General features: G+C 28.4%; 1 protein-coding gene across 9 annotated transcripts; it reads right to left on the bottom strand.

Moving 5' to 3' along the window:
- Nucleotides 1-299: 299 nt before the first annotated feature.
- On the bottom strand, nucleotides 300-11,991 carry LOC145193230 (sodium- and chloride-dependent transporter XTRP3A-like). 9 transcript variants are annotated; one of them, XM_090073208.1, is made up of 12 exons: nucleotides 11,829-11,987; nucleotides 11,405-11,589; nucleotides 11,128-11,301; nucleotides 10,846-10,987; nucleotides 10,709-10,764; nucleotides 10,050-10,249; nucleotides 6,110-6,220; nucleotides 5,658-6,020; nucleotides 1,482-1,689; nucleotides 1,077-1,236; nucleotides 652-814; nucleotides 300-561 (listed from the first exon to the last, which is right to left on the bottom strand). In XM_090073208.1, exons 2-12 carry the CDS (start codon nucleotides 11,526-11,528, stop codon nucleotides 385-387), a joined length of 1,878 nt encoding a protein of 625 aa, XP_089929334.1. In that variant the 5' UTR covers nucleotides 11,529-11,589; nucleotides 11,829-11,987; the 3' UTR covers nucleotides 300-384. The 9 variants fall into 9 exon arrangements, 8 of the variants coding, with proteins under 8 accessions (XP_089929334.1, XP_079926788.2, XP_089929333.1 ...); XR_016447674.1 differs by having other exon boundaries at nucleotides 1,077-1,205; nucleotides 10,709-10,987; nucleotides 11,829-11,991; XM_080070662.2 differs by having other exon boundaries at nucleotides 10,709-10,987.
- Between the last annotated feature and the right edge of the window lie 680 nt (nucleotides 11,992-12,671).

The raw sequence follows: 12,671 nt of genomic DNA, 5'->3' as shown, positions 1-12,671 counted from the left end.
CCAATGGTTAAAGTTAGTACATTATATAGTGGTACCAAAAGTAAAAAAATTGTATAATCTATAAGATTTATGTCTTTTGTATTAGAAAGATGATCAGCAATTATAAACCTTTCCTGTTACCCTCCACTCTTTTTTCACACTTTTTTTCCACATCTCCTTAATGAAAATGTAGACATTTCAGCATAATTCTTCTCTATATTTTTTCAAAAAGAAAAAAAAAAAAATTCAGCAGGATTCCTTCAACATATTATTGCCCCTTTCCCTCTTTCACTCTTTTCTGAGAAAAAAAATTCTCGAAATAAAGATTTGTTAATGAATATATTTGTTGAAAATATTACCTCACCATATACAAATTTTTGATTTCTTATATATTTTTTTATAAATTCATGATTTTCTAATGTTCGTTATTACAACATGGTTTTCAAAGACTTTTTTCTTTCGACGTTGATAGTGACAGAATCTTATAAATGCAAGAATAGGTATAAACATAATGCTAAAAAGTAGTAGCATTAAGCTTAAAAAGATTGACCACGGTGGAAGTAAAGCAGGCTCAATTCTTCCCTAAACAAACAAATTAAAAAATATAGTAACTAAATGAATGAAAAAAAAAAAAACAACTAAATAATGCATTAATAAAAACTATACGCAAACCTTCACTCTGTTCCAAATTTGGTAAGTTGGTGCGTTACATGAATAGTCATAAATACTAAAACCTAATACAACAATGATAATAAATGGTGATACAAATTTCCAGCATATAATCCAAATCTGACGAGGTTTTTGATTGGTCATATATAGAATGTCTTTACAAAACCTAAATTTTAAAAAATATATATTTGTTAAATAATCGATGCAATTCTTTTTTACCAATGCGATGAAAATAAATATTTTGATTAAAAAAAAGCAGACGTAAGGGAACTCTTAATACTTTAATAACTCTTGTAACTTGAAATATGAAGATTTTGTGTTAATAGATCCTTTCAAAGTTTATAAAAGTTTTGATTTATTTAGAGAGACTTGAATCAGCTAAGTAAAAAAAAGAAAAAGGAGAGAGAGAGATGAAAAAAAGGTTTTACTTTTCTATTCCATAGACATATGAAACAGCAAAACACTCTATACAAGCTACAACCATTAGGGGCACGCTGGAACAGTAGTTCTCAAATAGCTGTAACCAATAGTTACCAGTGGTTTGAACCATCGAGAAACTTAACACAAACAAAATGAGACATACCAGACCTATCATAGCAAATTGTATGGCATTTAAATTTTTAATTTTTAAAAGGTATTTTAGGATTGGTAAACTAATAACCAAATATTTGGAAGTTAAAAACAATAAAGTTTAAAACATTTTTACTATTTTTTCTTTTCTCACGTTATTTTTATTTTTTCTTTTCTCATTTTTTACATTATGTTTTTTTTTTCTCACGTTATTTTTTTACATTATTGTTTTTTTTTTTTTTTAATGTTTAAGGTATTATTACCAGTTATTATTTCTGTCCGACGCTTTGCTCTGTAAAAAAACTTCGAGTCAAGAATTGGAGTGATCACACCTTCCAGTATTCCAAACTGAGTATCAATTCCCAACATGATCAACATCAGAAAGAAAAGTGCGCACCACATTCTTGGATTGGGTAATGTACTAAGAACTTCTGTTACAACTAGAAATGCGAGTTCAGTTGACTGAGACCGCTTAAAAAAGTGAAAGCGTTATTAAAAGTTTTTGTCTTAATTATAAAAATGTAAAATCTTATTGATGTTTTAGGTATGTTTCTGAATGTTTAGTAATACATATTTATTGGTTCATTTTACTAATATAAAATAAACAGTTGTACAAAACAAATAGTCATACACAAAGAAATAAACAATAGTATACATTTTAAAAATAATTTCTATATAAGCATAAAATAATCACAATTGATACATTATGATGATAATTTCTAGTAATATAATAAAAGCGCAGAAGGTCAGTCTTATAATGAGCAAACGCAGTGCATAACACTATTGACATGTTCATGTCAATAGCATTGATGTATTTGAAATAGGTTCACGCTTAGAGTTAAACAAGTTAAACAAGAGTTAAACAAGATTTACTATTCATTTGGAAAAAACAAATACAAGTTCTAACTAAATATAGAAAAAATTTAGAAAAAACGATATTTTAAAACTCTAAGATTTTCTTTTTGATTGGTTTTTTGAAACAGCTATTATTTTGCTGTTAGTAATTTTTTGAAATTATTTTATTCCAGATACGAGGAATAAAACAAAAATAAAAATAACAACGATAAGTGATTTTAAGTTGCTTAGTTTTGAATAATTATGCTTTATATGAAGGTTTAAGTGAAGGGTCATTTGTACATATTATATAGCTACAGTTTACAGTGACCATGGAAAATAAAAGGACATTGATGGTTTTTGCTTTTTTGTATGACAGAAAGAATATTATTATAAGTATTTATATTTTTTATGCGATCAAAAAATGATTTTAGGCTCTTTTGTTTTAAACTTTGTCAGCCCTCGAGCATGTTTCTGTTTGTGATCAAATGTTTTGGTTTTGTTTTAGATTTACTACTCCATGCGTTAACAAGACCACAATCCAAATGATGAATATATCAATATCAAATACTGATACCCGTATAACTTTATGCGAATTTTTGTCCAAAATATTTTGTACGTAATTGTATAATTTTCATATTATTCCAAAGTATTTTTAAATTTATACGAAATTTTCTTACAACTCCATTATCAGGAATTATCCGAAGAAAAATATTCTTCGTTTTTCATTTAACTCATTGTAATTAAGTTATAACTCATATCATTTCATGTTATTCGAAAATGTACTTAAAAAGTCACACTACAAGTTTTAAAAGTTTCTGTTGAACTGGAAACTTTTAAAAAACTTGTAAAGTGACAATCCTCTTAAGTTTTAATTTAAGTGATTCTATGTGTGATCTATGTTTTCTATTCAGTTGACACGTTTTTATGTAATATTTAATTTAATGTCGAAAAACTTTACATCTTATAATTACCAGGTAATTAGTAAATAATGCGTCAACTTAATACGGTTTTAATTAAAGAAGACGTTATAGTTTCATAACTAATCTTTTATGTTACACTAAACAAATTACAAATTCTGTTTAGTAGAAACTTATAGTAAAATAATAGCTGAAAGATGAAAGAATGGCATGTAATAAATATGATAGTGTGTTTTCAAAAACAAAAAATGATTGATTATTATAATCCAGAAATTAGACAAATTGGTTCATGTAAAAACTATAAAAGATCAAAGTACCGAAAAGCATGTTTGGAGTTTGCAAAGGCTCACAAATATTGGATGATAGAATAGTGGAGACGAGCATTATGGTCGGATGAGTCCTAGTTTAACATGAAAGGTTAGGATAGTAAACGAAAGTTAAATACTATTTGGTAAACGATTATAGCAAAGGCTTGATAGTTTGGTGGTACTTTTCAGGATTTTCTGGATTAGGACCACTCTACTGCATACATACAAGGTCTTCTATAAAAGCAGAAAGAAGTTTTAGTATTGCTGTTTTTTGTTACTAAGCTACAAACTAGTTGATACTATTAATAACTTATATCTTTTTAAATCACATCTAATTATTCGAAAATTAATTAATTTTGCGAAAATTAATTATTAATTGATTAATAAAAAATGCCGATTAATCTATCACCCCTATTTGAATTCATTAACATAAATGCTTTCCACGCAGCCTTTTCCTTGTAACACAACAGAAAAAGAAACTCACTTTGATAAGCTCAAAGGTACGGCCAACAAAAAATATCTTGGTTTGATCTTGCAAACTAAGGGATGGAAATTTATTACCTTCATGAAGGCTGCTTTAATCTTTTCAATTGTCTTCACGAAGTTTTGAAGTAATCGTTACTTAATATAAATGCTGGTTAATTTACATTTTTACTCCCTGGCTATATTTCTACCTTAGTGATCTCTTTTGGCATAAATCAATTCTTTCGCACGACTGCCTCATTTACATAGAAAGCAACAATACTTAGTTTATCCACTCTGAAGATCATGTTAGATAGTAACCACTTTTAAGCTACCTAGATTGAACAAGTTTTCATGTTTTTTTATTGCAACTACACTGGAACTGATGGTTGCAATTGCCATTTTGTATTTTAGGGTGCAGTTCAGCGAATCTGGATGGCAGAAAATCTGGGTAAAGGCTGTTGGTTCATCAATGAAAGCTTCCTGAGGTTCATCCTCATTGGGCTCAATTACAGAAAATCCAGGTGCTTTCGGAATAGGTAATAACTCTCTATTTGGCACTGGATGTTTTGCTGATGGATTTTTAAATTTATTCGCAAAAACAACTTTTTCTTAGAAAAGCTACAATATTTTTCACTTGACTAATTAAACACTAAAAATCACTTTCATGAAGTACTGTTGCGTTTGCTACTGTAAAGTTTTTTAACAAGTTTGCTGTATTTATTATTTAATTTAACAACAAAGTCATTCAAACCAGATTTTAAAAGATAAATGAACTTAAAAAAACTTGTTTTTGTAGCAACGGTAATATCATACACCTAACCTTGAACAGATTATAAGTCAGCAATGGTGATTATCAATAGAGATCTTTTAACTCATAAATCTCACACTTTCTGATCCAACTCTGGATGTTACCAGAAATTCATGTTAAATTGTAAAACCTATGAGTTATGTTACTTATAACTGCGAAACAAAGAACTCAATAAAAATGTTCCATGAACAGTTAAAGTACTCCTTAATAGTTATCCTCATGAAACTAATTGTTTTGCATGCAATGAATGCCATCAGTGAAAGACAACGTTCATGTGAGTCATTTGAATCATTTGATTTTTCTAAACATTTATAAGGATTTAACCGATGCAATTAATTTACAAGAGTTTGCAAAATAGCTAACCAGCCGTAACCCTTTAATGAAAAGCAATTTTGGGACACTGTTTTAAGAATATTTTTTATATTCTTTTTGTTGTTAACAAAAAACTCCTACAATAAATGATAAAAACAAAGACTTGAAATTGGCTCGAATAAAATTATTCAAAGCTATTTTTTTAAAATATTTATGACACAGCAGAAACTTATGAACTGCTAAAGAAATTATTTATTAAATATCAGTACCGTAAAAGTCTCTTACTTTACACAAAAGTTTCACTAATTTGTAATTTTCATCTATAAAAATCTGCTTTAAACTTCTATTATATTAATGGTATTAAAATACCATTAAGCAAAGTTAGACACTTTTACGAAATTAACTTTATTAAAGACACTTCTAAAGGAACTTAACATTTTTTTCTTTTAAGGAAGTTCAACCTTTTTTAGGCACAGGCCACATAAATACATTTTTCCTCTTACTCGGGTTGAGTATCGCTGATCTAAAATAACTTAAGCAACAATCAAAAAACTATTAGCTAATTAGGGAAACACTTTGAATTACGGAAAATACACGAAAAAATAAATTGGTTATGTGTTTTCAGCTAAAGAGTGTAAAAAATTTGACGAATCCTGAATAAATTGCTTTAACAGAGCTGACAGGTTTAATTGTAGTAACTATAAAAGATTTTAAAGTTTGACAGATCAATAATAATTTTAAGATACTTTTAGTGTGAATGAATAAAATGGGCTTTCAAAATTACAAACTTACTTCATTTAAGAAATCAGTTTTATTGCACGTGACATTAAGAAAGCTTCCGAAAAATCGCTGACTAGTGCTGTTTTTTTCACTTGAAATGTTTCTTTGTAATTTTAGAAGATTATCAGGTTTACCTCCTAAACATTCTTCCATTTTCAAGTGAGCTCGATATCCCAGAAAGCAAAACAAAACTATACTTGAATAGATGCTCACACTTGCATCCACAATACACATCAATAATGCATCCCTCGTGGTATCATTTTTTAAAGGGTTGTAGCTTGCAAAAGCTATAAGTGATCCGTAGGCTATACCCAGTGAATAAAAAACTTGCGAAGCTGCATCTAGCCATATTTTATGATCCTTTAAACGCGTAAACTAAAGATGTTGAAAAGTATAATTAATATTGGTCTGCATTAAAAAAATAGGTTAATAAAGAGCTGAAAATCCAAACGAAATTCCCTTACATCAGGTAAAAATAACAATGCAAGACCATCTTGAAAACCTTTCAAATTAACCCCACGAAAAAACATGGTCGCAAGTAAGATTATTGGCAGTGTAGCTGTAATGTAGACAACCTAAATTTGACAAATACTTGTAAAAATGTAAAAAAATATTGCATTTTACTTCTTACGTTAACCCTAATTTTGAATTATTATAACAATAACATTGTTTTTAAAAATAGTGTTCTTATAAAGAGTGTTTTTACAAAGAATTTGTAAATTTATGCAGAATTAAATAAAATTGAAGTAGAAAAATAAAAAAGAACTTTGTTAAAGATTTTAAATAGTTTTAAGTCTTTATGGAAAAGGTGGGGTGACAGAAAGGCGGGGAGTATCGACAGAATCTAAAGAAATCCGATTTAGCAAAAAAAGTTAGATGCAAACACATCTAACTAAATACAGTTTGCAATTTTTGCATTGTAAACATGAACAAATTTTTTATACACATGCAATAAAAAAGTCATTATACATACAGTATATCCCGAAAAGCCATTATATATTACTCGTGTAAGAGAATTTTCAGAATTTTTGAATTTTAGAGATTAAGAAACCATATATGTAAATGGAAAAAGCTTTAGTTTATTTTAGATTCACCATATCCATTCCCATAACTTGGAAATAAATTCCTCTGAAAATTGATTTACGTCGACAAGTATCTAGGAAAAGAAACTACTGTTAAAACTTTATGACGATAACAATAATCTTTGTTGGAGTAACAATTTCTTTGAAATCTTAAAGATAAGCAGTTAATACAGATGTGCTATATTTTGTAAAACGAGAAATAAAAATTAAGGAAATGCTGACATGATCGTTGCAGAGATTTTAATTTCTGCAATTTTTGATAATACAAAGTTAGAATCCTCACAAATATCAGTAAGAAGTCCAGAATATTTAAGGCTTACTTATTAGGTTATAGGAATTAGAAATTTTAAATGCTAAATAATCCTTACATGGATGACTAAATAAAACAACTAAAAAAGTTTTTTACCTTGACGTAATTTCATAAAACCTGAATTTGATTCTCTTTGTTTCAATCAAACTTTGATGTTTTTGTTTTAGATTTTTTTTAGACAACTTTAGGAAGATTAACACGCAGTGATATTATAGTTAACAAAAAAAAACAAATGAAAATTAAACCTTTTTCCTTAACGAAAACAAAATAAAAACGAAATGAAAAACTGTTTCTGAAAAAGTAATTACATAATTTTATGTTAATTTTTTAAATTGTTAATCAAGTCCTGTTATTTATTTAACAAATTTAAAGCAAATCTCAAGATTAACCTTAGTCATCGATATTGAAAATAATTATTACTGTCTTATAAAGAATAAATGAAAACTTAACATATTTGAGCGGTAAATATGCGTGTAAGTTTAAAGTCTACGGTTTTTGATTAAGAAAACGATTTAATGTTAACAATATTATTGTTAGTTAATATTATTAAAGTTTTAAGGAATTTAAGAATCAATACGTAGCATTTATTGTATGCCACTCTCTACATACGTAGCATTTATTGTATGCCACTCATTTTACGTAGCATTTATTGTATGCCACTCTCGTTTTTTCCTTTGTGTAGTATGGCAGAGCTCATTATGAATCAATTAAAAGCATTTGTTAAACAATTTATAATGTTATTATAAATAACATTATAAATTGTTTAACAAATGCTTACAACATTTGAAAGTTTGCAAAGTCGTCAATGGCTGTTATATTTTCATTTTTATCTGGTCGAGTTTACGTCTAGAGGCAGCATAAAGAAGCATGTTAAGCCAACTACTTTCTTCCTATTGTGAGACATGGAGGAAGATCTGTGAAGATCTAGAGAGCAATATCATAGAAATCAGCTGGCCCAATAGTTTTCCTTTATTTTAGAATAAATATTCATGACTATTTGAATATTAGATTGGATCAAATCCATCCTATGATCTTAGAACTGTTCCCGGAAAGCAACGCAATATTCCAGGATGACAATGCCCCAATCTACACCGCTAAAGTAATCTCAGAATAGCATGATGAACATTCTGAGGAAAAAACTTATCTTATCTGGCCACCAAAATTGCCTGATCTTAACATTATTGAATATGTGTGGTGCACATTAGACAATAATTTAAGAAGTCGATATCCACCACCAAGATCACAAAAGAACTAGAGACAGTTTTGATAGAAGAATGGAGAAAAATTCCATTAGAACACATTCAAAGTTTGTACGAGTCAATACCTCGCCGGATTCAATCTGTAATTGCCACCAAAAGGGGTCCTACCTTTTATTAGAATAAATTTGTTTGTTTTTAAAGGTGTTTTCATTATTTTATCCAACCCCCTGTACTTTTAAACTAAACTCGCTGACTCAAAATGAAATAAATCTAAAAAAGAAACTAAAAACAAAATCAAAGTTAGCAATCATAAATTAGAAATAACAAAAAAAAAAATTAAAGTTATTTTTACAGCTAAATTATGGTAAAACGTTAATTTATTGCGTTTGTGTATTAGTCACATAGTGACTTTAACAAATTTAAACAAACACTTTGATAAATTCATGTGGTTTTTTTATAAAATTAAAAAAATGTTGAAAATAAAGGAAAGATAGTGAGATTAAAAAAGATGCCTAATACATTTGTAAAAATGCCATGGCATCGTATATCACGAATTTAAGTCATTGCGAGACTCATGGAAATTTCCAAACAGGTGCATTGTTAAAGGACCTGTACATTGGATTAGAAGATTTTTTTTTTTTTTTGTTAAAAAAGCCGTTTCTTTCAAATCAGTTTTTTTTATCCGTAGTTATTTTATGAATTGTTAAATACGAGGTGTCATTTTAAGATTCATATCATATTACTAATCATGCATCTGTTTGCAGAGATTTCAAATGCCCCATTATTGTGTAGTATGGGGATCATTAAAATTGCCCATGTGCCAACAAGTTGCCGTATGCTCGGTTAATGGCTTGTTTAACGCTTGATCTTCTATTTCCACAAATCTTAACTCTTGTGTCTGCTATGGATGCAGTTGATGTTAAATAATTGTGGCAGATAGCCATATCTTATCTTGTGGCAGATAGCCATATCTTATCTTGTGGCAGATAGCCATATCAAACCTCTTTTATATCGTTGTTTTATTTGACATAATGATACTCACCATGGTTGAAGTGAAATGGATTAATCCTTTAAATTAGGAACTTTTCTCTGGAATCTTCCCATATGGTAAGTTATTGTACGAAAAGTAGAAATTAAGCTTGTACAAGATTTTCTAAAAACTTATAAGCACGATAATGACAAACCAAAGGAATAAACTCAAATCAAATCAGATTCAGAGCAAATTCAAATCAAGTTCAGAGTAAATCTAGATTAAAAGATCTTAGGTATTGTATCTTTTGGCCTTCAATATTATAAGAACTGTAAGGAAAACTAGTTTTTCATAAAGTTTTTTTTTTACAGTCAAAGTGGAAGCCTCAGCAATGCACATATGAGCTTGAAAAATACCATGGTATCTTTAAATATGTTTTTTTTTTTTTTTTTGACGGTCCCTAGAAAATGTTTATCTCGCAAAAACATTTCGGGAAACAAACTGTTAACCTAACAGCACCTGATCATACGACCAGTCTAGGCATTTTTAATATTGTTTGATTAAAATATTGTAAGCTTAAGTAGTAAAACTAACGGTCTCGTACAAAATAAAGCCTTTTTTGAAAAAATAACTAAAATGTTAGTTCGTTATTACATCGTTTTGAATGAATTTATGATCTCAAATCTAATCCTAAATGAGAGTAATATTTTCTTGTTTAATGTTTTGATGAACCCATTTTTTTGGTGTTTTTGCCCTTGAGTTGAATTGAAACAATGCAACTCAAAGTTTTGATCTACATCCTCTTTTAGCAACTTTTAGCTTTAGTTCAATTGGTATACATACTTTTCCTTCTGAATGAATTCCTTTTATTGTACAAAGCCAACATATAACCCAAGATAAGAGTAAGTAAAACGCCAGCGTCCAATTGGTTTCATTTTTTGTTTCAATGTTATCAGCAATATTCAAGGTTGTGCGATACCAAAAGTATCTAATTGAACCTGCTCTCAGACATTCTGGAGATATGAATAAGGTTGTCATGTTATCTACGGAAATATTAATAACAAAAACAGTTATGTAAACAAAATAAAAACAGGTTAACTATAATATAAACAGATTAAATGGGCTATTTTCAATTTCATTAACTGTGTTTCTATCGCATATGCTACAAACTAAAATAAAAATCAATGATACGATAAGAATTTGGATTTTAATCTCGATTGTTCGAGTTTCGAATTAAAAGAAAAAAAGACCACCTTGAGTATCAAACATAATATATTTTTATAACTTTTTAAAAAAAAAGGTATGGTTTTTTATTTTTCAGTTGAGGTAAGGTTTTTTTTAATCAGATTAAAACTTAAAGAAAAAAAATTCAATGGATAATTGTTTGAACCCATTTTCGCTATGTAAATGAACAAATTTTATTAAAGTATTTGATCAAATTAATAGATAACTTAGTAATACATTATTCTTTAGAATACTTTTAGTTTAAAAGTTTAACTTACTGTTCTTGACTCTTTCAAGTGGACAGTGAGACCACGGTAGCGGGTGTTTGAAAGAACTTATAAAGTAGAACAAGCACCAAGATACAATAACATTGTAATACAAACAAACAAAAATGCATATGATTAATGAAGCTAACCCCACACCATCAAGGTACGGTGATATTAAATGCCATGCTGCAACACTACCTTTGCGTAATCTTTGACCAATACAAAGTTCCATGTAATATAACGGCAACCCCTCAGCAAACAGTAAGAAGAAATAGGGAATGAGGAATGTAGCTGAAATTATGTTTACATGATTTTACATGATATTTATGAACATTTATATGATCTCAAAGCTTGCTAAGTTAAATATTTTATATCTGAATATATTTTATAAAGCAATAAAGGCTTTAGATAAAATTCAATTTTCAAACTACCTCCTCCATTTTTATGACAAAGGTATGGAAACCTCCAAATATTTCCCAAACCAACTGTATATCCCATCAGAATCATCAAGAAAGTTGATCTACGATTCCATTTTTCTCGATTAAAGTTGGTCGTAGTGTTGACATCGGCGTATTTAAACGTACTTTTGGTTTCATTAACGAGCTCTAAAATATGATTTTTTATTCTCAACTTTTTAAGGCTAAACTCTTAAATCTCAAAACAGATAAAATCTTTAATGTTTTTTTTTTAAAATAAAAAAGTTAAAACCATCGTCGTCTAAGTTACAGAGCACATCTCCTGCAATTGTGGTTGTTGTTGGTAAAGAAGGAGTGAAGCGAGACAGAATTAGGGGCTCTGCACAGTTCTCTTTTTCGGAATATTGGTTCTTCATTTTTTTTCCAAATAAAAGTAAAACAACCTCAGCGGAGACTTTAAAATATCCATTACAGTTTCTGCATAAAAAGATGTTTCATTTCAATGTTTGCATAAAAAGATGTTTAGATTTTTCTTTTTTAGAAATATAAATAAAAATTTGAATGGGGATTTATTTCAACTAAAATTCTTATATCTTTAACAAGAATGCGTGTTTTTTTAACAATTCATTTAGATTTCACAAAATGACAAATGATGCTTTAAAAAAAGTTTTATTACGATACGTAATATTTTAAAAATAAATTTAACAACTTGATACCTTTATTATTGTTTTACTCAACTTTCCTTGCTGCATTTCGTATTAAGTAAAATGTACAATAATTAAGCTTCAGACGTTTACTTTAAACCAGAGTATTTCAAAACAGTTATGAAAATGGATGTTAATAATTCACATTTTCTTAACTTCCTATTTCAAAAAATAGAAAAATAGCGAAAAAAACAGCATTTAATTAAATATTAAAAAATTTTCTTTTCATATATTGGATATTACTCGTCGCTGTCTTGTATTTGTATACATTACTTTTACACCTTGTAAAACTCCAGAGCATCCGCCCTACAACGTCCCTTAAAGCGATGTTTTGAAAATTTATCATTTTTAATGAGAATTTTTAACAAAAAAAAAAATAATAATAATAGTGATGTTGATGGCGAACAAAATTTCTCTACTCTCTTGAATATTTTATATTTTTTGTGCAAAAAAGGACTGCTGAAGAAATTTTTTATTACTTCAAAGCACCAATTTTGATGACGCTTCAATGAAAACCTCATCAGAACAAAAAAAAAAGATAATAATAAAAGACGACGACATACCACTTAAAGCTCCATAAAAATGCCATAAAATAAAATATCTTTGGGTTCTTAGATCTAAAATCTTGAAAGTCTGCATTAGAAACTCTATTTAAAAGATAGGATAAGGAAACACCTTTTAAAAGTACTTCAAAAGTTTCAAAAAACACCTCTGCTGAACGGTATTTTACAAAACCAATTGACAGTGTCAACCTTGCTAATGATGAGCCAACTGTTTTTAAGGATCTGTTTAAAATTGAAAATAATTGGCATAATATTTTCGATTGTCCTATAGTTTAAACTTCGAAAAATGCAG

The sequence above is a fragment of the Hydra viridissima genome, unplaced genomic scaffold, assembly GCF_058129835.1.
Source record: "Hydra viridissima isolate aposymbiotic clone 2 unplaced genomic scaffold, HvirCarnegie_v1 scaffold_15, whole genome shotgun sequence".
In the NCBI taxonomy this organism is placed as follows: Eukaryota; Metazoa; Cnidaria; class Hydrozoa; order Anthoathecata; family Hydridae; genus Hydra; species Hydra viridissima.
The sequence above is the reverse complement of the archived record's forward strand: the minus strand, read 5'-3'. Positions and strand labels throughout refer to the sequence as shown.